We start from the raw sequence: 23,491 nt of genomic DNA, 5'->3' as shown, positions 1-23,491 counted from the left end.
GTTAGAAAGCTTACAGTTTCAAAGGCTAGTGGCCAACAAAGCAGTCTCATCCCTAAGATTTTATCCAGTCTCAAATGATCCCCTCTCGTACGAATCCTGTCTAAATTATTCTAGTGAGGTGTGGACACAAAGTTCCAATTCTCAATGTATGTATTTAGTATTAAAATTTCTGGATCACACGACAGCTCTATTTAACATGTTAAGGACCTACTGTCCTGCAATGTAGCTGTGAATTTTACACTCTCAATGCACAACACAGGTTCACTTACATACATGCAGGTAATACATTCATATGCATAAAATGAAAATAAATAAAATAGAAAAAAAATCTTTAAAATTGTTGGCCTGGAACTTGCTATGTAGACCAGGCTAGCCTCAAACTCACAGAGATCTGCCTGCTTCTGCCTCCTGAGTACTGGGATTAAAGGCATGTGCCACCATGCCCGACCATTTTAGTCATGTTTAAGCACACAGTTTAGTATGCTAAGTATATTGTTCAGATTGTTATGAAACAGATTTGAAACCTTATGCCCGCTGAACAAGTCCTCTAGTCCTCCACAGTCTCTAGTGCTTACCATTCACCATTCTACCACCCCTGTGCCCGTTTTTATATTGAGTTATTTAGTTTTGTAGTTGTTGCTGCCAAGTTTTAGACTTCTTTTTTTTAGGGGGGGGGTCTTTTTGAGACAGGGTCTCCCTGTAGCCCCAGCTGTCCTGGAACTCACTATGTAGACCAGGCTGGCCTTGAACTCACAGAGATCCTCCTGCCTCTGCCTCCCAAATGCTGGGACTACAGGCGTGTGCCACCACACCTGACTTAGACTTCTTTATAATTCTGAACACAGGTCCCTTGTCCTTGTCAGCTGTATAATCTTCAAATATTTTCTCTTGTTCAGTGGGCTGTTTTTTACTTTCTTAATGGTACCTTTTAAAGGATCAAAGTTTTAATTTTGATAAACCTCAATGTATCCACTTTCCTTCTGTTGCTTGTGCTTTTGGTGTTACAGTTAAGGTGTTGTCTAATTCAAAGTCATGAGGAACTTATGCCTGGCTTCTTTTAGTGTTTTCACTCTTACATTTAGGGCTCTGTGATCTATTTTGTATGCATGTGGTTTGTGCAGGTATGTAAACATGGGTAGTGTGCACACCCTTGTGTGCACATGTAGAAGACAAAAGAAGACATTGGGCATCCTCCTCTATTACTCTCCACCTCTTCCCTGACACAGGGTCTCTTACTGAACCTGGACTTCACAAGATTTTAGGTAGGCTGGAGGCCAGCAAACCCCAGTGATCCTCCTGTCTCAGCTTCACTCCCCTCCAGCACTGGAGTTCAAGGCATGTATGGGCACACTGGGTGCTAAGATCTGAATTCAGGTGCTTATGCTCACATAGCAAGCACTTACTCACTAAGCCATTTCTCCAGCACCTTCTGTGATCTATTTTTTAAAATAGTTTAATTATTATTTTATGTGCATGAGTGTATCACCTGAATGTAGGTAGGTGCACCCATATCATCCAATGACTTTGGAGGTCAGAAGAGTTGGACTCCCCTGGAACTGAAGTTATGGACCGTTGTTAACTGCCATGTGAGTGCTGGGAATCAAACCCAGGTCCTCTGCAAGAGCAGCCAGTGCTCTTAACCACTGAGCCATCTCTCTAGCCCCCTGTGATCTATTTTGAATCACCTCTTACATATAGAAGGCGTCCAAGTTCTTTTTTATATGTGAACACTGCTTGTTGCAGTACATATTTTGAGACAAGTACTTATCTGGCACACGGTAAATGGACTTTTCATCTTTGTGAAAAGCCAAACAAGAGTAAATGTAAAGGTTCACTTTCAGATTCTCAATTCTACCCAACTAGTACCAATTATATGTCCATCTTGACACTAACGCCATATTGTCTTTGTTACTATTGCAAGAAGTAAGTTTTGAAACCTGGAAGTGTGGGTTTATCAACTTCGGCAATTTGAAAGGGGTCCCTTGCATTTTCATATATATCAGGATCAACTTATAAAGTCAGGAAAAAAGCAGATAAGATTTTCAAAGGGATGGCAGTAAGTCTGCAAAGCAATTAATGGAACACTGCTATTTAAGCATATTAAAGATTCTGACCTGTGAGCACAGCAGGTCTTTCCACTTCTTTTCAGTAATATTTTGTGTTATATTGTAAAAGTTTACTATTTTTTTGGTTAAATTTATTCCTATTTTGTTCTTATTTTTTTCCTCTTGTGTAATTGCCCTGTGATGACCTTCAGCATGATGTTGAATAAAAGTAGCAAAAGTAGACCTTCTTGGGAAGAAAGTGTTCCCTTTCACCAGTAAGCAGATGTTCACAGTGGGGTTTTGGTAGACATCCTTTATTAGGCTGAAGAAGCTCCCTTCAAGAATTTCTACTTTGTCTCCTTGGTGGTGGTGTGGGGGGAGTGGGGGCTCACCACATAGACCAGGCTATCCTTTAACTTGTTATATAACTGAGGATGAAGGTGAACCTTTAATCTTCCTGCCTTTACTTACCAAGTGCTGGCATTACTGTCATGCACTAGCATGCCCAGTTAATTCAGTGCTGGGAATTAAACTCAGGAATTCATAATACTAGGCAAGCACTTTACCAACTGATCTATAGCCCCAGTCCAGACTTTTTTTTTTTTAAATCAAAATAAGGGCACTGAGTTACATTTTGGGTTTTTGTTGTTTTCTTTTATGCATTTTTATTTATTATTTTTATTTTATGTATATTTTTATTTTATGTAGACGAGGCTGGCCTCGGACTCACAGAGATCTACCTGTATCTGTCTCTTGAGTGCTAAGATTAAAGGCATATGCCCGGCTGGTACTAATTCTTTAAATGTCTTCTAGAACTCACCAAGAAGGCAAGATTTATGTATATAACTCAGGACTGGCCTTCAAGTTCTCATCTTCCTGCCTCTACCTCTCAAGTGTTGAGATTAAGGTCATTTTTGTGAAAAAGATTTTGATTGGTAACTCAATCCTATTACTTGTTATATCTATTCAAATTTTATGTTTGGAATGGAGATTTAGTTATTTAGACCCAGGGCTAATCCTCGGCATAGGAAGGTGGGCCCTGAATCAATGTCAGTAGTTTGTCGACTGACCTATCCTAAGTAGCTACTTGGTCATCTTTTTGTCAAATTGCATTTTACTTCTCTACACAGAACTTGACATCTTCTTTGTTCATTTATTTTGGAACTTTTTGTTGTTCATACCTACTCATTTTCTTTTCAATGCAAGCTCCATGAAATCACAGACTTTAAGCTCATCCCATGTAATGGGATGGTAATGGCCATATCTAAAATGAATAAGGAGAGAGGTAAAAGACAGAATTGAAAACCAGTAGGCAAGACAGGTTAACAGGTTAAAAACTGGAAGGAGACTGAAATCAGATGAGTGAGTCAGATGAAAGGATAGTAGGCTGTCAAAAGAGGACAGGAAATCTAAATCAGTGATTCAAGAAGCAGAGCAGCTAGTAGGGGTGAAATATCCAGCACAATTGTGGGGCAGATGTCCAAGGCTCAGTGGAGGAAAACTGGAGATGGGAAGAAACTGAGCCAGGTGGTAAAAGGCTTAAGTCCATGAACAGTGAAGTTACCAGGAACGTAACCATGGATATGGAATCAATCTGTCTAACCCTTGGATCAAAGGGGCATGACCAAAAAGTTGGTAAATAACCACTGTTAGAAAAGGAAAGTAGCAAAAATGGCATGTGCCTCAAAGCAGAATCTTGATTTTTCTTTGTAAGATTAAAAAAAAAAAAAAAAAACTGAGAGATTCATAGTGTAATGTTCTAGAAGTGTTAAGTTAAAGCGTAAACAATAAAATAACCAGAGTGACTGGTGTGGGCAGAATTCTAAATTAACCTTCATCCTTGTATAACCACTCCTCTGTAACTATGAGTAGAACTTGTGGATATAATAAACTAGACCTCCTTTAGACCTGGTGGCATTATATGGGAAGAGGAAGATTACCCCAGGTGGGCCTGGCCTAACCAGCTAAATGCTTTAAGCAGCATTTTTCTGGCTGGTTGCACAATAGTAAATTACAAGGATGTACTCCAGCTTGTCTTGAAAGTAGCAAATGCCCATGCTGCAAATGTCCTGTGTAAGTTGCATGGCAAAGGACAGGTGATGGTCTCTGGAAGCTCACAGCCATCCTTGGCTAGCTGCTAGCAGGAAAACAAGAACCACGGTGCAATCACAGCTGCAAAGAAATGAATTCTGCCAACAACCAGTGAATTGGCAAGATCCCCAAGCTCCAGATTATGACTATACTACGGCCTCAGTTGACACTTTGATGTCAGTTCAGAGACATGTGGAACTGAGAATCCAGCTATATCATACCTAGATTTTTGACCAAGTCCAAATGGACACCCATTGTTTTATGCTTCTAAGTCTGTAGTGACGTCACACAGCAATAGAACACTAAAACAGTGAGCCCAGGTCCTAGCTTACGTGGAATACTGCTGTTTGGTGCCTGTGGTCCCTGCTTAATTAGCAAGAGCCCACTTTCACTCTCAGCTAAGTCCAGTTGCCATGCATGGTCACCATAGAGAGGATTTCATCTCTGAACCCTAAATATACAAGGGAATGGAATCAAGAAGCAGCACTTCTGCAGGGGCTATAGGAGAAATGGGGTTCCTGGAGGGGTGCCAAGAAACCTCTGGAGAAGGAACGGAAGGTGAGACAGCTTGCTAAGGAAATACCATTCTGGAGAGGGGCCAGTTATGAAGGAAGCTGAAGGTACTGTGTAATGCTGTTGTCCAGCAGGATATGGAGGCGGCAGCTTCCCTTGTGACACCAACAGACACAGAGGCAGCAGCCAAGGCGAGCACAGCCTCAGCAGATCCTGAGGGTGGCTGGGCACAGGACCAAAGAACGGGACTTGGCAGATTTTGTTTTCAATTTTTTTGTCCTGTTTTGTTTTTAATTTCTTCAAGTCTATATCCTACTTCCTGCTTGTGAGGATGTTGTTTTATGCTGTGAAAAAAATTTATCTTCCTCTAGCTTTGTGCTATGTGCAAAGTAGCAATTCATTATGACATATGACCATTTAAAATTGGACAAAGGTATGGTCAATAAGCACACCTTTTTCTGCCTGAATAAACATCAAATTATCTTTTAGAACTGGAGAGATACAGAGAAACAGGTGCTAGTCATATGAAAATTAAACATGATTTCTGATAAAGATAACTTTGTTCCTGATTTATAACGTAATCTGTTCTGACTCTCAAATAATTAAATTCTGCATTTTTTAATGTGTATGAGTGTATTGCTTGCATGTATATAAGTGTACCTGTGTCATGCAATGTCCACCGAGGTCAAAAGAGGCTGTTGGATTCCCCTGGAACTGAAATTACAGACTCCAGTTGTCAGTCGCCATGTGGGTGCTAAAAATCAAACCCAGGTCCTCTGCAAGAGCAGCCAGTGAGTGCTCTTAACCATTGAGCCATCTCTCCAGCCCCAAATTTTGCATTAATAATGATACAAAAATTACATATATGATCATCAATATTTTTAAAACGAAAGTATTTGTTTAATAGATACTGTTAAGCCCATCCAAATTACTTCTTCATTTATAGATTTTGAAGATTTCAGAGGTAGAGTCTGCCACCTGTTGGTAAGAAAGGTGAACTTTTCTGATCATCAACCAGTTACATAACTACTTCCATGAAGGCATTCTACTAAAAAACTGCATCTGTGGCACAAGGATATTTGAATAAATTCTCCCATGTTCCCCTATCCACCCCTTCAAGTGCAATAACTGAGAATCAGTCCAATTTACCTTGGGAAAGTAAAAAAAAAAAAAAGGGAGGCAGAGGTCTGAATGGAGGACAGGAAGGTAAGGAATGAGACACTGGATGTTTTTAGACCTCCCTGCATGCTGGGAAAGGTTTCAGAGTTTCCCTCTGGAAGCATGAAAAGATTCTGGAGATGAACAGTGGTGATGATTATATAACAGTGTGGATGAACTCAATGTCATGAACTGCACAGCTAGAAGACAAAATTTTGTGTTATGTTTTATCACAATATGTAGAGAAGAAGGGGTTAAGAAAAATTGGCTGGGCATGGTGGCACAAGCCTGTAGTCCCAGCACTTGGGAGGCAGAGGCAGGCAGATCTCTGTGAGCTCAAGGCCAGCCTGGTCTACATAGTGAGTTCCAGGACAGCTGGGGCTACAGGGAGACCTTGTCTCAAAAGAAAAGAAAAAAAAAGAAAAAAAAGAATGAATGACAGTAAATCTGAAAATCAACTATGGCCAGACTAGGGAAAATATAGATTTGGGCTGAAGTTTTATCACAGATTAGCAAAAAACACCCTGAATCATTTAAGGATGGTATTGAAAATCCTAAAAATATATATATAATTTTAAAAAGGACTCTTAAAAAGTAAAACTTAGCAGGCCTGAAGAGATGGCTCAGCAGTTAAGAACACTGGCTGTTCTTGCAGAAGACCCGGGTTCGAATCCCAGCACCCACATGGCAGCTAACAACTGTCTGTAACTCCAGTTCCAGGGGATCTGATGGCCTCTTCTGTCCTCTACCAGCATTGCATGACACAGGTGTACTTACCTACATGCAGGCAATATACGCATACACATAAAATAAAAATAAATAAATAAATAAAAAAGTAAAACTTAGCATGAAAACACGAACACTTTGGTGGTTAACTTACTGTTTGTATGCGAATGCCCTGTGTGTGGTAGAATGTATTTTCTAAACAGGAAAGATAACTACAACAGGCTCTTTCTCCCACCACATAGGCTCACTGCAGTAAGACCTTACCCTTCCTTGTTCTGAGCTGCCCTCAGTGGCTCTACCACCAGCCCACAGAATGTGGTAGAAGTAACCCTGCACCAGGGAGACAAGAAGGGCAGATAGCCCAGCCCATTGCTCCTGCACCACTTGCTTGCCAGGTGCCTCTGGCACAGATGATGTTTCCAAAGACAGGTGCCAAGTATGAAGAGCAAACACCACATGAACAGGTCACACATTACTGGATTAGAGAAAATATTACAACTGAGATGGGCCTACTCATCATCCCAAGGGCAGCCAGTGGACACAGTAGTTAAAAAGCCTCCAATCTCTCAAGCTACCTCCCACCCCCAGCAATATTTTAGACATGCCAAAAAATGCCCAAGACAGTATGGAGAGTGATGGCCAGCTCTTTTATCCTGCCACATTCCTGACACCAAATTCATGAGTGTAACCAAAAGATTGGTATTTTATGTCTGAGAGGCTTATTACACAGCATAGTACTGCCAAACTTTCCAGTACTGCTGAGGTTAAAGCTCACTATTACGTGGTCCCCTCGTTACCACATCAGCTTCTGTAGATGCCAAAAATGATTCCTGAAAACCAGTATCCACCAGAACAGATTTCAGAGATGACTTTCTGAACTCTGCCACCCCTTCCCTCCTCAGTCAGGGGTTCCTGGAGATAATCGTCCCAGTTACCCTCAGCAGGTATCAGAACCCCACCCTTCAAGGATTCAAGAAATACTATGACAGACTCTATGAACATGGGGTTCCCAGAATGCCCTGTCTCCCAACACATGGGTTCCAATCACCGAGGGGAATCAAGCAGGAGCCCCGTGATTCACTGATTCAGAAGTGCCTCTCTGTCAGTCACCCTACATGTGAGGGGGTTATTTCTCCAGCAACCACGAAGGTTTTTCTTATGAAAAGCATTATTCCCAGCTATTTTTTGATGGCACTGTGAATTGAGAGGGCTCCCTTATCAGAGGCGGAGCTCTCTTCAGTTGTGGCAGTTCTTTGTCACATTTCTTGATGACCCATTCAAAACCCACTTCCATTGCCTAGACTAGCCAATGCATGGAGTTTAAGCTGACAGAACTTGAAGAGGCTGCTCGGCATAGAGTATCCGGAAAATTTGGCCATGAACTATGACAAACAGCCATTCTCTACACTATTACTATGAAAAGAGCACCATGCAGAAGAGAGCAGGGGAATGGTATGTCTACAAATGTGTGACCCAGACACCCTGTTCTCCATGGCCTTCCCAGACAATCAGCGTCCAATCCTGAAGGTGGAGTATGAGTGCCCCCTCAATGAAGAGGACACCTGACCCTGACTCACTTCGAATACAAACCTGCTTACTTCCTGGACATGGATGGCTGCAGCAGCCTTCCAACTATTCTGAAGGCTTCACTTATTAAGTTTCTGAGTGGCTGAGAGGCCAAATCCTAAAGCTAGCAATTCCCATTCAGGCAAATAAAGACAGTAGTTTTGTTTGTGTTGTTGGCTGTTGCTAAAGCTTGCCCTTTGAATATTATCTGGAGAACCCAAGCCACCTATTTCTTTTGGTCTTTTTGAGACAGGGTCTCCCTGTAGCCCCAGCTGTCCTGGAACTCACTATGTAGACCAGGCTGGCCTTGAACTCACAGAGATCCGCCTGCCTCTGCCTCCCAAGTGCTGGGAATTAAAGGCTTGCGCCACCATGCCCAGCTTTGGATTGATACTTTTAAAGACAAATCACCTTGGTTGGGGAGTGGGAATAGGGAGAGGTAGAAAAACCACCAAGCATCTGGTTCTTCGGCCCTGATTATGGTGATTCCTGTGAAGAGATGGAAGCCTCCTTACCATCATGGACATTATGTGCAGAGCAATACCTTGTTCAAGTTAGTGCCCTCAAAACAGAACCAAGTGTGTGACAATCTGCATTGATCACGGACTACTACAAATGCCTTTATGTAGAAGGGCTTTGACTTGCACAATTTATAGGAAAGAAATCACACACCCATAGGAAAGTAGGTAGACTGGGTTGGGGAGGCTCAGACTCTTAATGCTGAAAGTTTGTAGAGCTCTTGTAAATCAATCAGAAATGTTTCCCCTTGTCCAGAACAAGGGAAGTCAGGACAGCTCTTATCCACTCTATGGTTCTCTAACTAACGCTGCTCTTGGGAACCTCCCAGCCATATGGTCACCAAGTAGAGCAGGCCCCCATTTCTCCTGCCAATCGCATGGCTGAATATGGATGGCTTTCATTTTAAAAGAAAGGCAATTAATGCTTTTGACAGTATTTTGTTTTGCTCTGATTTGGGGGACTGTTTTGTTTTGGTGATTGTTTTGGAAAAATAGTTTATATAAACTGATTTTTGTAGTTTCAGTATTTAAAGCAAAATAAAAAAATAAAAATACCCACAACAGCAACACATTTTTTGGTAACAGCACTGTGTCCCTGAGGCAGGGCTGTGCCCACTTACAAAGATGCTGCATGCTGCAGCTTGAAAGGAGCTTTGCTGGGGCTTCCCCTTAGCCATGTAAAAGCATGCTTTGTTGCCTGCTTGGTGCTTTCTGCACCAGACAGCCTACTGAAACACTGCACCTGGACACAGCTTAGATTCTCTATGTATAGCTCCTGTGGTCACTAACTACCCTCTCTGGAAAGCAGCTGTACATACCACATGTCATGACCACTGAGCACCTGGTTATCTGGTGAGAATCCTAGGCATGACTAAGGACAATTTCCATTTCGTCCTTTTTCTCTCAATTTTGGACTTTAAACCCTACTGGCGGTTCCCTAGGGTCTGTCCTAGGTGTGACATTGGCAGGTAAAACAGTGCTCGAGTTCTTATTCCCTGTCAATTTTTAGTATTATTATGACTGCTGTATTATATCATTTTGTTTTTAAACAACAAAACTAAATCTGTGTGAAAGTTCAGCTCAGAGCAGAGAAAAAGTCACCAGGAAGCAGTGGTACCTTGGTAGCCTGCTGCTCTGTTGATAAGATTTCTATGCTCCCCTTGACTCTTAGTACGTTAAGAACTGTGTTAGACTGTGCTGCTCATGCGTGCAGGATACCGCTGACTCTGTGAATGTGGGCATAATCACTGTTCTATAGAGTGCTCCATAGTCCCTCTTCTGACAAACAGAGCATTTGTGAAGAGGCTCACAAGACTAAGGGGTGCATTTTACAACTATGGAAACATGGTTTTCCTCTATTGGAGGCAAATTTGTCCAGAGGTGTCAAACCCAAAGCTTGGGCCTCAATTAGCATTGTACTCTAATCAAAGGACTCCATATTTATAGCTTTCTGATCTACACATAGTCTATACCTAGATGAGTAATTTATTCCCAGCTGGCTAGAAACTTATTTGTTGTAATACTGTATAATTTGGTTTTCTTTTCTTATCCTGGTTTGATTCTTCTTTTTATGATGAAATAAAAATGAGACATATTTAGAAAGAAAATCATCACAAGAGTATTGTGAGTATCAAGTAAATATAAAAATTCACTTATGAACTCTGTACTTTTGCTTGTTTGTTTTCAGCTATTGGTAGGGGGCAAGGTCTTAGCACTGACTGGCCTGAACTCATGGTAATCCTCCTGCCTCGGCCTCTTAAGTGCTAAGATTACAGGGATCAACCACCATTCCCCACTTGTACTCTCCGGTACGCATGTTATAACTCAGAGAAAAAATTCAAGAGTTATGTGAAAAGTACTTTTGCAAACTATATATAAAGCAGTATTTAGTCACTGATCTTTAAATAAATGCAAAATCCCTGTTTGTGAAAGGGTTATAATTTAGCTAAATGAGCAAGTTCAAACTAAAAGGAACAAAACATTCCTCATTCTCCTCACCCCAACATGGAGAATGAATGTAGTCAAGACTCTCTAAAACAACAGCAAAAATGTTCACCAATCAATTATCATAGTGGGGTATTTATACTTTACGTAAGGAAGTAGAAATAATGACAAATTCTCTCTCTCTCTCTTTTTTTTTTTTTTTTTGAGACAGGGTCTCCCTGTAGCCCCAGCTGTCCATTGAACTCACTATGTAAACCAGGCTGGCCTTGAACTCACAGAGATCCACCTGCCTCTGCCTCCCAAGTGCTGGGATTGAAGGCGTGCACCACCACGCCTGGCCCAATTCTCTTTAATGGAAAAAGAAACTATTGAACTTGTTTTAAGATTTAAAAAAGACCTTAAACCAAAAAACAGCACTAAAATATATAACTAGACAGAGAATAGGAGGCTGATATAACAAGATTTTTGCAGTTAGTTATAATTGAAACTCAATCTAATAAACACCATGTCTCTAAAACACTGTCACAAATTCACATAGTACAGGGAGGTGTACATAGGGGTGGACATTTATCTTTTTTTTTTTTTCTTTCCTAATATTGGCTTATTTACTTTCTCCTGGTTGAATTCTATGAAGAAAGGGTTGTGAAAGCCTGGGTATTTAAAGCCTGTTAATACCTGCAGTCCAGTAGGATACACAGTATAAGAACCCAGATTCTGAACCATACTTCTAACCCTGTACAGTCTTTCAGCACTCAGCAAACCAACTGCTCAACACAAACTAAAGATAATGTTTTAAAACAAAACTAGAACAATTCTTTAAGAAGAAAAGCATGGTATCTTTAAATTCTAGAAATAAATAAAAATACTTGATGATAAGTATATTACATGATTTATAAACACTTCAGAACAAACAAATACCAATCTCCATCCAAATATTGAGGGGTTTTGTTTATTTACTATGTGGTCTCTCTTTTTTAAAAAAAAAATTTTTTTGGTCTTTTTGAAACAGGGTCTCCCTGTAGCCCCAACTGGCCTGGAACTCACTATGTAGACTAGGCTGGCCTTGAACTCACAGAGATCTAACTGCCTCTGCCTCCCAAGAGTGCTGGGACTATAGGCATGTGCCACCATGCCTGGCTAAAAAATGTTATTGATATTTTTATTTTATGTATATGAGTGTTTTGCCTGTATATGTAAGTGTATACCACATGCATGTAGTGCTCATGGAGACCAGAAGAGGGCACTGGATACCCTAGGACTGGAGTTACAGGCTGGCCTCAAATGCAGAGATTTGTCTGCCTCTGCCTCCTGACTACTGGGATTAGAGTTCTGCACCACCACCCAAGTGATTTTTTTCTATAATTTTTTGTTATTTTTTTGAGCTAAGGTCTCTCTGTAGCCCCAGCTGGCCTAGAAGTCACTATGTAGACCAGGCTGGCCTTGATCTCACAGAAATCTACCTGCCTCTGCCTCCTGAGTACCGGGACCAAAGTCGTGTGCCACCATACCCAGATATTTGATTTTATTTTATGTATCCGAGAGTTCTACTAACATGTACGTAGGAGCACTCATGTTGTGTAATGACCATGGAGGCCAGAAGAGAACACTGGAACCCCTGGAACTGGAGTTAGAGACCACTGTTAGCTACCATGTGGGTGCTGGGAACTGCACTTGGGTTCTCTACAAGGGCAACCAGTGCTCTTAACCACTAAGCCATGTTTCCATTCCTTTAAGTGTTTTAAAAGGTACTTTTGAAGGTAAGGACAGGAATGGGACAATCGCTAAAAAAACCCAATTATTTTCTCCAGCCTAAGAAATGAAACCATATAACACCTATATTTGAAGAAAACTAGCTTGAAGAAAGAAGTTAAACCTAACTGAATGCTCAAGAGAATAAACATTAGAGAGTCACCCTCTGTACAACATTAAAATCAGGAAAAAAAAAAACCTTACCTTTTACTTTGGAAAGGGAGCATTGCATCATCCCACTGCACTGAATAAAAAGGGCCACTGGGTCGGGCACCCTCAAGACACTGACCTGGGTGCTATTACATGTGAGCCAAATAAACAACACAGAATAAAAGACAGGCAGTTAGTTACCCAAGAGGAATGCTCCTTCATCTGGTGTTGGTTGCTGTGAGGCCCACTGGCATGGCCACGCCAAAAGCAGTTTTGGCAGAGCTGATAGTTGTGGCACTGCTGACATCGGTACCGGAAGCCCATCATGCTCTCACAGCGACAATAAGAGCACTCCACAGGATGGAAGACTGGAGAGGGAGGAGAAGGGACAAAATAGTAACAACTGAAGACCAGAATCAACACTGAAGAAAACCAAATCGAACATATTAACCCAGGTGGAAACACGGTTAGAACCAAAGACACTAAATTGTCTGCTTTCTGTCAAGATACTGTATTTCTAAGGAATGACAGAAGTGCTATCAAAAGTGTGTGCTCAAAAGCAAAGCCATGTCACTTGGTATACTCCTCCAGACAACATCAATATGATCAAAATTTATCATTCTAAGGAATAATTTTGGGTTAACAATAAATGACATAGGAGTATTAATATAAATTATCAGGGACTGGAGAGATGGCTCAGCTGTTAAAAACACTGTTCTTGCAAAAGACCTGGGTTCAAATCCCAGCACCCACATGGCAGCTAACAACTGTCCATAACTCCAGTTCCAAGGGATCCGACAGCTTCTTCTGTCCTCCACGGGCATAGCACAACATGGATGCACTTACTTACATACTGTAGGCAATACACGCATACACGTGAGATAAAAATAATAAAATGTAAAAATATTATATAATATAAATTGTCAAATGTACTCTGGCAATTTTGGTTGAACATGTGTGACTTACTTCTAAGCAAGTTAAGAACCAGTGCTCACACAATGGAAAGGTGGGCAGCAGGGAAAGCAAGATCCAGCCTGAGGCAGATCAGCAAGTGTGCTGGGTTCATTACTAAGAAAACAACTGTTCAGGGATTAAAAGCACCATTTTGGCAAAGTGCAACATACATCAGTTACCTTCTTATTTATCCTGGATTTGTAAACAGGAAAAGTACAATTTCAGCTTAAGCAAATAAGAATTTGACTATTTTTGTTTGGCCTGGTTTTTTGTTTTATTTTTGTTTTTTGTTTGTTTTAAACAGAGTCTCCTGTAACCCAGGCTGGCCTTGAATACCTATGATCTTCAATTCCTGATACTCCTGTTTCCATCTCCCAAGCATTGGGATTACTGGTGTGTGCCACCATACCTGGCTTAGTATTTATCCTTTAAATACTATTTCCAAAACATAGGAAGGACCCAAACCAATATAATATCCCTCAAATTCATGCATACCATAATTTTTACAATTTGTTTCCCACGATAAAAATCAAGACATACAGGCAAATTTTAAAGTGATAACAAGCTTTTTATTCCCAGAGACTTCAAAGATTTTGTAACATTTCTCTGTATCTAAGGAAAATTAATATCACTAACCACATAAATGTGATCAATAAATAATATACTCCCTGCAAACTCGTAGTAAAATATTCATATGCATAACAGCACATCTTGACAAATGAGGCTCTTTCTACTCCTCATAGGAGAAAGTGATTTATGAAAATTAATTGGATATGAAACTATTGAAACACTTAAGATAGAAAGGCAGCACTCCTCAAAGAACCAGTAATACTGCAGCAATTTAACAACTTACATGTCTATTCAAAACTCTTGTTTAAAAATTTAGCTACTTTAAAAGTCTAGTTAAAGCAGGGCGTGGTGGTGCACACCTTTAATCCTCTGCAGAGGCAAGAGGATCTCAAGGCCAGCCTAGTCTACATAGTGAGTTCCAGGACAGCTGGGGCTACAGGGAGACCCTGTCTCAGAAAGACCAAAAAAAAAGGTTTAGTTAAGAAGCTCAGCTTTCTGGATGTCTTAACTTCCCTTCAACCAGCGCTGGAGAGACAGCTCATTGGTTAAGAGTACTGGCTGCTCCTGCAGAGAACCAGGGTTTGGTTCCAAGCACTCACATGGTGGCTAACAACCATCTGTAACTCCAGTTTCGGGGGATATGACACCCTCTTCTGACCAACCTCCAAGAGCATTGCATGACACGGGAGCATCTACATACATGCAAGTAATACAGTCATACATATAATAAAATAAAAATAAAAATAATTTTTTTTTTAAATTAAAAAGTCTAGTTAAAAGACTCTGATCCTTTAGAAAAATAATCCTGAAACTAAGAAGCTTGTGAAGAAAATCCACAGCTGAGCAAAAGGTAGAGGTTTAAAAGAAGAAAAATGTTGTGTAGAAAGGGCAGAAAATAAAAGAAGTGAGAAGAAAGGGAGAAAGGATTCTGCTTTGCAGCAGCTTGTCAGCTCTGCCTTGTTCCCGTCTATGGAATAGAGAGAGACAAGAACCTGGAGAGAAGGAAGGTTATATGGAAAAATGATGACTTCCCTTTAACACATTCAAACAACCTGAATACAGAAATAAACCAATGGCAACAGCAGAAAACACTAAGAAGGATTTAGGAATTTAATATCACTTCAACTCAAAGTGAAACAAAGATCTGTTTTACTGGGAAGTTAATGTACTAGAAAGGATCCAAAGGCTGTATCTGAGGTAAAGTGGTAAAGAAGGAGTTGGGGAGATGGCTGTGGGTAAAGTACCTGCCACATAAGCATAAGGACCTAAATTCAGATCTCTAGCATCTACATAAAAAATATGTGTGGTGTCATGTGTTCACAACCCCATCACTGGGTAGGGAGGGAGGCATGGAGACAGGTGAGATCCCCAGAGCTTTCTAATCATCCAATCTAGGCAAGTGGTGAGCTCTGCGTTGAGTGAAAGACTGTCTCAAAAGATTAAGGTAGAGAGAGTCAAAATGAAAGACCCCAACATCGACCTCTGGTCTCCACATGCAGGAACACATAAGTGTACACACACCACCCCATCACTGGGTAGGGAGGGAGGCATGGAGACAGGTGAGATCCCCAGAGCTTTCTAATCATCCAATCTAGGCAAGTGGTGAGCTCTGCGTTGAGTGAAAGACTGTCTCAAAAGATTAAGGTAGAGAGAGTCAAAATGAAAGACCCCAACATCGACCTCTGGTCTCCACATGCAGGAACACATAAGTGTACACACACCACATACCACACACACACACACACACACACACACACGGTGGTGGCATATGCTTTTAATCCCAGCACTTGGTGGGAGGCAGAAGCAGGAGGATCTAACACAACCAGGATTACACAGTGAGACCTTGTCTCAAAAGACAAAGCAAACAACAAAAAAAAAAAAAAAAAAAATGGTAAAGGGGGAAAAAAAAAGAGGAAGATAGAAGAGGCCATCTTTTTCAATTGTTAAAAATTATAGTTTCGGTGGTTAATATTGCATATCTCCAATTTTTTAAAGCTACAATTTTGATAAATTAAAGGGAGAAAAAAGGAAGTCCTGACTACATTATGTAAGCTCATGCAGATGACTGCCTGAAATCTAGAGTGAAAAAAAACTTGTCTGAGTGGGGCTTGGTGGACATGCCTTTAAACCCAGCACTGGGGAGGCAGAGGCAGGCAGATCTCTGTGAGTTTGAGGCCAGCCTGGTCTACATAGTGAGTTTTTTAGCCCAATAGTGAATTTTTTAGCCCAAGTGGGGCTACAGGAGACCCTGTCTCAAAAAAACAAAAAAAAACAAACTTGTCTGAACCAAGTTTTATCATTTCTCAGAATCCTATTTAAATAATAAGCCTCTCTCTTTGTGAAGAAATAAGTATTTTTCTTTTGAAAGCAAGAGCCACAATTTAAATTTTCCAGGATAACAGCTAACAACACTACAAACAATCAGTTCCCTAGTGCCTAAGGGATGAAGGACACAGGTGTGCTCACCATTCTCAACATGGGCAAGTCTGTGCATGAGAGGTAGCCAGACAAGGCACTGTGGCGGAGGATCGGCCATCATTGTGTCTAGAAACATATTCAGCATTATCTTCTTCTGTAAAGAGAAGAAAAACAAAGACACTTTACATCATTTCAAGTGTCTTTAAGCTTCAAGATTAATTTAGGATTCTCTTAACCAAGAAGAAATGAACTACATGTGAAATTTTACAGTAAAATAGTATTTTACATTTTTACAATCCTAACGACATACTATACTACATGCACATGACTACTACCTGAAAATGCAACTCTACAGATATGATTCTGAGTCTCAAAACAGCTATTAGCTGCCTTATCATTATTTGACAGACAAGAAAAAAGAGCAAGGCATTTAGTGACAAGTCATGGTCCAACCCAAACCAGACACAGAGTGAGAACAACAATGTTCTTCCAATCATCATTTCTGTTGTCCTGAAAGAGATATCCCACTGCTGATCATAAAACATCTATGACAACAGGAACTAAGGATGCCTGTTTATGAGCCATATTTCCAACATTCTTATTTATTTATTTATTTATTTATTTATTTAACTTTATGTCTTATTGAGACAGGGTCTCCCTATTGCCCCAGCTGGCCTGGCCACTTGCTATGTAGACCAGGCTGGCCTGCCTCTGCCTTCCAAGTGCTGGGATCAAAGGTGTGCGCTACCATGCACCCAGCATTTCCAACATTCTTAACAGTGCTTGGCATACTATAGGTACAAATAATTATTGAAGTATATATTGAAACAAAGGGAAACACTCAGATATCAGTACTCTATCTCTCACTAGACTGCATTTTTCTGTTCTAATCTTTATTTCTCTTTCAACAGATAGTAAGCTTCTACTCTGTGTGGAAAACTGGTATGATTATGCCCCATGTAGACAATTACAAAATAGTCTAGAGAGACAAAATAGAAGCAGAATTACATGATGTAGATAGAACACATCTGCACAATATTTCAAATTGATGAATTTCCTTTTTATTCCTCCAAGCCACAAAATACCTTCTAGCTCTAAAGGGAAAGGACAAAGACAGAAACAAAATGCCATGCAACTTGATAGGAAGTCTATAATGATAGCCTACACCCATAGGGCCCACTTCAAACAGCATTAGAAGAACAGCAGAAAGCCAGAAACAGCAACAGACACCTGCATTTGCAAGTCTGAGGCAGGATGATCACAAGTTCAGGGCCAGCTTGCTACATAATGAGTTCCAGGCCACCCTGAGCTACAGGGTGAGTTCCTGTCTCAAAAAAATAAAACAAGGGCAAGAGACAGATGGATCTTGATTGAATAAAGGCACTTGCCACATAAGCCTGGGGGCCTGAGTTGGATAATCAGAACTCATACACAGGTAAAAAGAGAGAACCAACACCACAAAGTTGTGATCTGACCTCCACACATATGCTGTGGCACAGACAGACAGACAGACAGACACGCACGCGCACACACACAAAAATGTTCAAAAGAAAGAAAAATGCAGAAAGGGCAGCACATAGGAGCTACATGACCGCCTGACACTAAAAGAACTCCTTTACCATGCCTTGGTCCTGCCATCTGAAGACAGGGTAAAAGCTAGGGATATAGCTATGGGGTAGAGTACTTGCCTAATGTGCAAGGCCCTGGGTTCGATCCCCAGAACTGGAAAAAAACATATAATACATGAAGACACGATGGAGGGGTGGTAGGGCAATGCAAAAATGTTGCTCAAAATTTCATCCTACTTCCTTCCAATTAGTCCTACCAATAGGCTATCAAAACTTGGCATTTCTCAATCAAACTTTTAATTAATTTAATTTCTTTCATGAGGGAAAAATAGAAAAGGTAAAATTGGTTAGCTAAGCCAATTGCAAAATAGCTTGGATTTTTACCACTAATACGCTGTTTAACTAGTGGCAAAGAGTGATGCTGCAGGGGGGCACAGGACAGAGAGGCCTCCAAGACTGTCTTCCACAGCACTCTCCCCACAGCTGTCCTCATTATATCAAATACAAGGCCACACATATGACTGCTGGGCCTTTTGGCAACGTGAAGATATTAACTCCAGTATACATTTAATTGGAAATCGTTCTCTCTGAGGATATCGCTGAAGAAGAAACTAGAAAGTAAATAGAAAAGGAAGGTAAAAAGAGGCTGAGTGGGCAAGAAGCACTGCAGTGAGAACCTGGGAAAAATGGCTTGTCCAAAAGGGAAGACTGGGGAAGAAAGGGGCCAGACAAGCAGAGGCCATCATTCCCAGAGTCTCTCAACACTGCTGCACACAGCTGAAGACAGAGAAGCCAGTTCAGACACTCCAGAAAAGTGGTATCCAAAGCATTCTGTCTCTTTCAGGCACCCAAATTTCTGATGTTTCTGAGACCCTGGAAGACCGAGAGGACTGAGCATACAACACTGAAGAGCAGGATGCCCCCACAAACTGTAACTGGAGACTCAGATATGGAAATTACCTCTACAATAATATGCTAAAAACCAAGAATCAAAATGAAGCCAAAGTGTCCATTTTAAATTACTGTGGCAGTTGTAGTGATTCATGCCTGTAATCCTAGCCCTAGGAAAGGGAGACAGGATTCTGAGCTCATGGCCAGCCTGGTCTACATGGCAAGACCCTGTCTTAAAACAACAAGGATGGTTCCACAGATAAAAGTACGTATCATGCAAGCCTGGAGACCAAAGTTCAATCTCTGAATCCCACATAAAGTTGGACGAAGAGAATTGACTCTGCAAAGCAGTCCTCTGACCTCCACATATGTGCCACGGCATAAACCCCGCCCCAATATGCACATACATAAATAATAATTTAATTAAAAGAAAACTACTGAGAAAAAAGATGCTATCAAGTTTTCTAGATAGTATGAGGTAGGGTAACAAAAATGAAAATGTGTCTGATCCTTAAATTATAAATTTTATGCTTACAATTTTTTTTTTTTGTCTTTTTGAGACAGGGTTTCCCCGTAGCCCCAGCTGGCCTGGAAGTCACTATGTAGACCAGGCTGGCTTTGAACTCACAGAGATCTGCCTGCCTATGCCTCCCAAGTGCTGACAATTTTTTTATTGATATAATTGTTAAAAATGACATTTTTACAAACCTACTCAAAATAGTGCTATTTTCTCCAAAAATTTTTGATTCACTCTATTTTTTTAAACATTAAGATAATATGCTTTGAAATCTTAGCAGACCCTCATAAATACACAGATTAATTTCCAAAGTTTTCCTCAGGTCCTAAAAGTTCTCAAAAAGCCTGAGGGATAAAAGGAGAAGAGTGACATCCCATGGCTCAGCCTCCACCAGCCCTGTGATGAAAAACATGTTTGACAGTTCTGGGTCACTTTTGTTTCTCGAGAGCCAGAAAGTGGCTCTCAAAGCATAGCCAGGGAGCTGGAGAGGTGGCTCAGCTGTTAAGAGCACCTGCTGCTCTTGCAGAGGAGTCAGGTTCAGTTCCCAGCACCCACATGGCAGCTAACAACCATCTCTAACTCCAGTTCCGGAGGATCTAATGCTCTCTTCTGGCCTCCATGGGCACTGCATGCACATGGTGTACTTACATACTTGCAGGTAAAACACTCATATACATAAAAATAAATAATAAATATTCTAAAAAAGCACAACCAGGACACCCCTGAGTGGGGAAAGTTTCATTATACTTAAAATATCATTGTTTTTCTGTCTTGTTCGCTCATGGGAGTGCAGTGGGGCTTTCCAGAAGCAGCAGGACAAAGTCACAATGATCTGACAAGACTACAAAGAGATCTCCTGCTTTTCAGATCATGGAGCTGTGTGACGCAAATACAAATAACATATTTTTCTCTCATTATTTTATTAAACATTCCTACAAGGTCTTCGATTTTAATCATTTAACAGCTGCCTGATGCACTGAGCATAATTTACAATCATCTCTGTAAAACACTGAGGCTATTTCCATTGTTGAATGTAGTCTCTCACTTCTTTCCTAGAAATGAGTTAGTTTGCTATTCACTGTCATTCTAATCCTCAATACTAACAATTATTATTCTATTTCATTCTTATATCCTTACTTCCTTTAGACTACCTACTCCCTTTATTTAAAGATGGGGGGCAGGGAGGAGAGAAACCAACCCTTTAAAAGGAGAAATCTAAGGGCTGGAGAGATGGCACTGACTACTCTTGTAGGGGACCTGGGTTTTGATTCCCAGCACCACATGGTGGCTACAAACTGTCCTTAACTCCAGTTCCAGGGTAATCTGAAGCCGCCTTCCCACCACCACAGCACTGCATGACATGTGTACTCACATACATGCAAGCAATACACTCAAACACATAAAATTAAAATTTAAAAAAAAATGAGGGGGCTGCACAGCTGTCGGCTTCCTAGTGCCAGCATTTTTCCTGGGTAAGTGCAGCAGCGCCCACTGTGCCTTGACTCCCTCAGCGTCATTCACCCTCCCAGCTCCCCCCTCCCCCCATCTCAAGAGACTCCCAGACAGTAACCCAGCATAGAACTGGGAAAATGCAGAGCAAACCCCAGTGTTCTCTAAAGGAATATTGACAACTGATTGCTGCTAGATGAGGAACAGCTGATCTTCCTAAAACAAGGAACTCTAGACAGGCTGACTAGATTCAGCAGATGGACAAGCACTGGGAAACAGCTGGGGGCAACAACAACACAGTGGACAGTAACAGGGATGACCGAGTATAAGGGCTCCAATGGGGGGAAGGGTATGGGGGGGTGCCATTAGAGAAGTGGGTATATAGATGAATAAGAATGTTTGGGATGTTCTGTATCACACACACACACACACACACACACACACACACACATCATCATCATCATCATCATCATCAAACTTTAAAAATGAGCTATATTTGAGGAAGAAGCATAAAAATTTACTTCATGTTAACTAGTAGAGGTGATAAACATTACCACGGAAGTCTACCTGATAACTTTATATCCATACTCAGGTGCCAAGGATCTGAGTGTAACCGACTGTGACCAGTAATAATCAGATACATAGACATTAGAGACACATGTATAAACATCTAAGTGTTAGCATTAAAAATGAATCTTTCTGTAGGAAACTATATTTTAAAATGAAATTTAGAAATGGAGATCTTTTTGAAAGGTGAAAAATCTCATTCAATTTTAAGTCTTAAAGGGTTTATACTGAGTTCAATATTGTATAGATGTATTAATTCAACTGTGAACCTAAAAATTTACAGCCACTTTTGAAAGAGATGTATCTTTTCACTGGAAATTGTTACTGAATATGTTAAAGCTGTAATGAAATGCTTCTTCTAATCATGTGGTTATTAAATAAATGATTTTAAAAAGAAAGGAGAAATCTAGCATCACTAAAATAGCATTTAAAAGAATAAGGATGGATCTAGAAACTGTTATACTAAGTGAAGACTCAGAAAAATAAGATATATGTTCTCCCTCATTTGTGAATCCTAGCACAAATCCTTTTAAATTCCATGTCCTTTTAATAAGATGATACTGTACAGCAGTCTCTTCTGCATTAAGTAACTACCATTTTCATGACTTCAGCAGTGCCTGATTGCTAAACATTGTCACAACTGGGCTTGTCGGTTGTGCTCCTTTCATTAAAGGAGCGGCAAGCAGGGTCACTGGACTCTCACCGTAGTATCCAGCCACTCTTCCCAGCCAACTGTATGTAATTTGGCCCTAATCACACATGGTCTCTCACAACAGATGGAAAATTTGTTAATGTTATTATATCTCATAATTATTTTTAAAAAAAAAAGAAAATGAGATTGTGAAAGTTGTTAAAAGGAAATGGGAAAGGAGATGTTTTCCAAAATAGAAAAAATGAGAAAGCCTAAGCAAGTGTTGAAGGTCTGTGTAGGCTTGTTATGATATATAAAGAATGAGACAAAAATAATATACACATAATCTTAAATTTTCTAAGGTCATAGTTTAGTCAACTAGTTTAAGGAACAAAATATGTATCTAGTCAAGGCTTATCTGAGAACATTTGGTTTTTTACCCAAGCTTTATCTACACAGCACATGGTAATTCAAAGTACCAGACTAGGCAGGGCGTGGTAGCATGCGCCTTTAATCCCAGCACTCAGGAGGCAGAGGCAGGCGGATCTCTTGAGTTCAAGGCCAGCCTGGTCTACATAGTGAGTTCCAGGACAGCTGGGGCTACAGGGAGACCCCGCCTCAAAAAAACAGACCCCCCCAAAAAAATTAAAAGAAGAGAAAGGAAGAAAATTCCTATTTAGCTAAGTGGAGGTCTTCAAATGGACACTGGTTTGTGGGTCACGGAAGATGGATGGCAAGTAGGTTCAATTCCATCCTCCCTCGTAAACCCTGTGGTAGCAGGAAGTGATGGGAAGAGGGACTATACTATACTTTGAGGCCTATACTTTGAGGCCTATACTTTGAGGCCTACACTATACTTTGAGGACAGTGTTTGCCCCTTGCCCTCCAAGGTCAACTAAGTTCCAGGGGACTATGGAACATCTCTCAAAATGTCCTGTAACATGGTGAGTCACCCGTCCTCTTGTTCAGAAAGGCCATGGAGACCCCATGAGATGGATTTGAATCAGTGTCCAGTCTACAAAGAGGAGGGTCAACTCAGAGGAAACATCTCAGTCATGCTTCCAAGTGAAGCCAGTTATGGTTGAGCAGGACCTCTGACTTATCTTCATATAGATGGAATTGGTCAAAGAAAGGCTCCTCCCAAGCCCATGTGACCCCTGAGTAACAGATCCTCAAAGGACCTTAAGTGTAAAAATTAATTGCTTTATTTGGGCCAACTGTATGGTCTTAAACATGGAAAAGGAAAGTATAACCAAAAAGTAAAGCCACCAGTATATTTCTTTAAGAGTTCAAGGGATTACATTTCCCAGGCATTAGGGTTAGTCCATATAAAAAGTTTAGACAATTATTTCTCATTGATGATTTTGTGCTGAATCAGGAAGTGCTGCTCAGATGTAAGACTTCAAATCTTGGTCTGCAGTACTGTAGTGCCCACCTATAGCTAAGGGAGACAACCCGCTATTGTT

The 23,491-nt window shown here is 40.7% G+C and overlaps 1 protein-coding gene and 1 pseudogene across 11 annotated transcripts in view; one reads left to right on the top strand and one right to left on the bottom strand.

The window, feature by feature from the left end:
* The window catches only part of Dtnb (dystrobrevin beta), a 304,013-nt gene that overhangs the window by 178,846 nt on the left and 101,676 nt on the right, over positions 1 to 23,491 (bottom strand). For all 11 annotated transcript variants that reach the window (XM_008848488.1, XM_008848520.2, XM_008848500.2 and 8 more), the window contains exons 7-8: positions 16,451 to 16,556; positions 12,662 to 12,828 (exon numbers count right to left, since the gene is read on the bottom strand). In XM_008848488.1, the coding sequence (XP_008846710.1) occupies positions 12,662 to 12,828; positions 16,451 to 16,556 (273 nt within the window). The remainder of the gene's footprint in view (positions 1 to 12,661; positions 12,829 to 16,450; positions 16,557 to 23,491) is intronic.
* Positions 7,240 to 8,190, top strand: LOC115066859 (annotated as a pseudogene).

The sequence above is a fragment of the Nannospalax galili genome, unplaced genomic scaffold (assembly GCF_000622305.1).
Source record: "Nannospalax galili isolate Female #2095 unplaced genomic scaffold, S.galili_v1.0 scaffold1191, whole genome shotgun sequence".
NCBI classification, from domain to species: domain Eukaryota; kingdom Metazoa; phylum Chordata; class Mammalia; order Rodentia; family Spalacidae; genus Nannospalax; species Nannospalax galili.
Note: the sequence above shows the minus strand (reverse complement) of the source record. Positions and strands in the feature narration are given on the sequence as shown.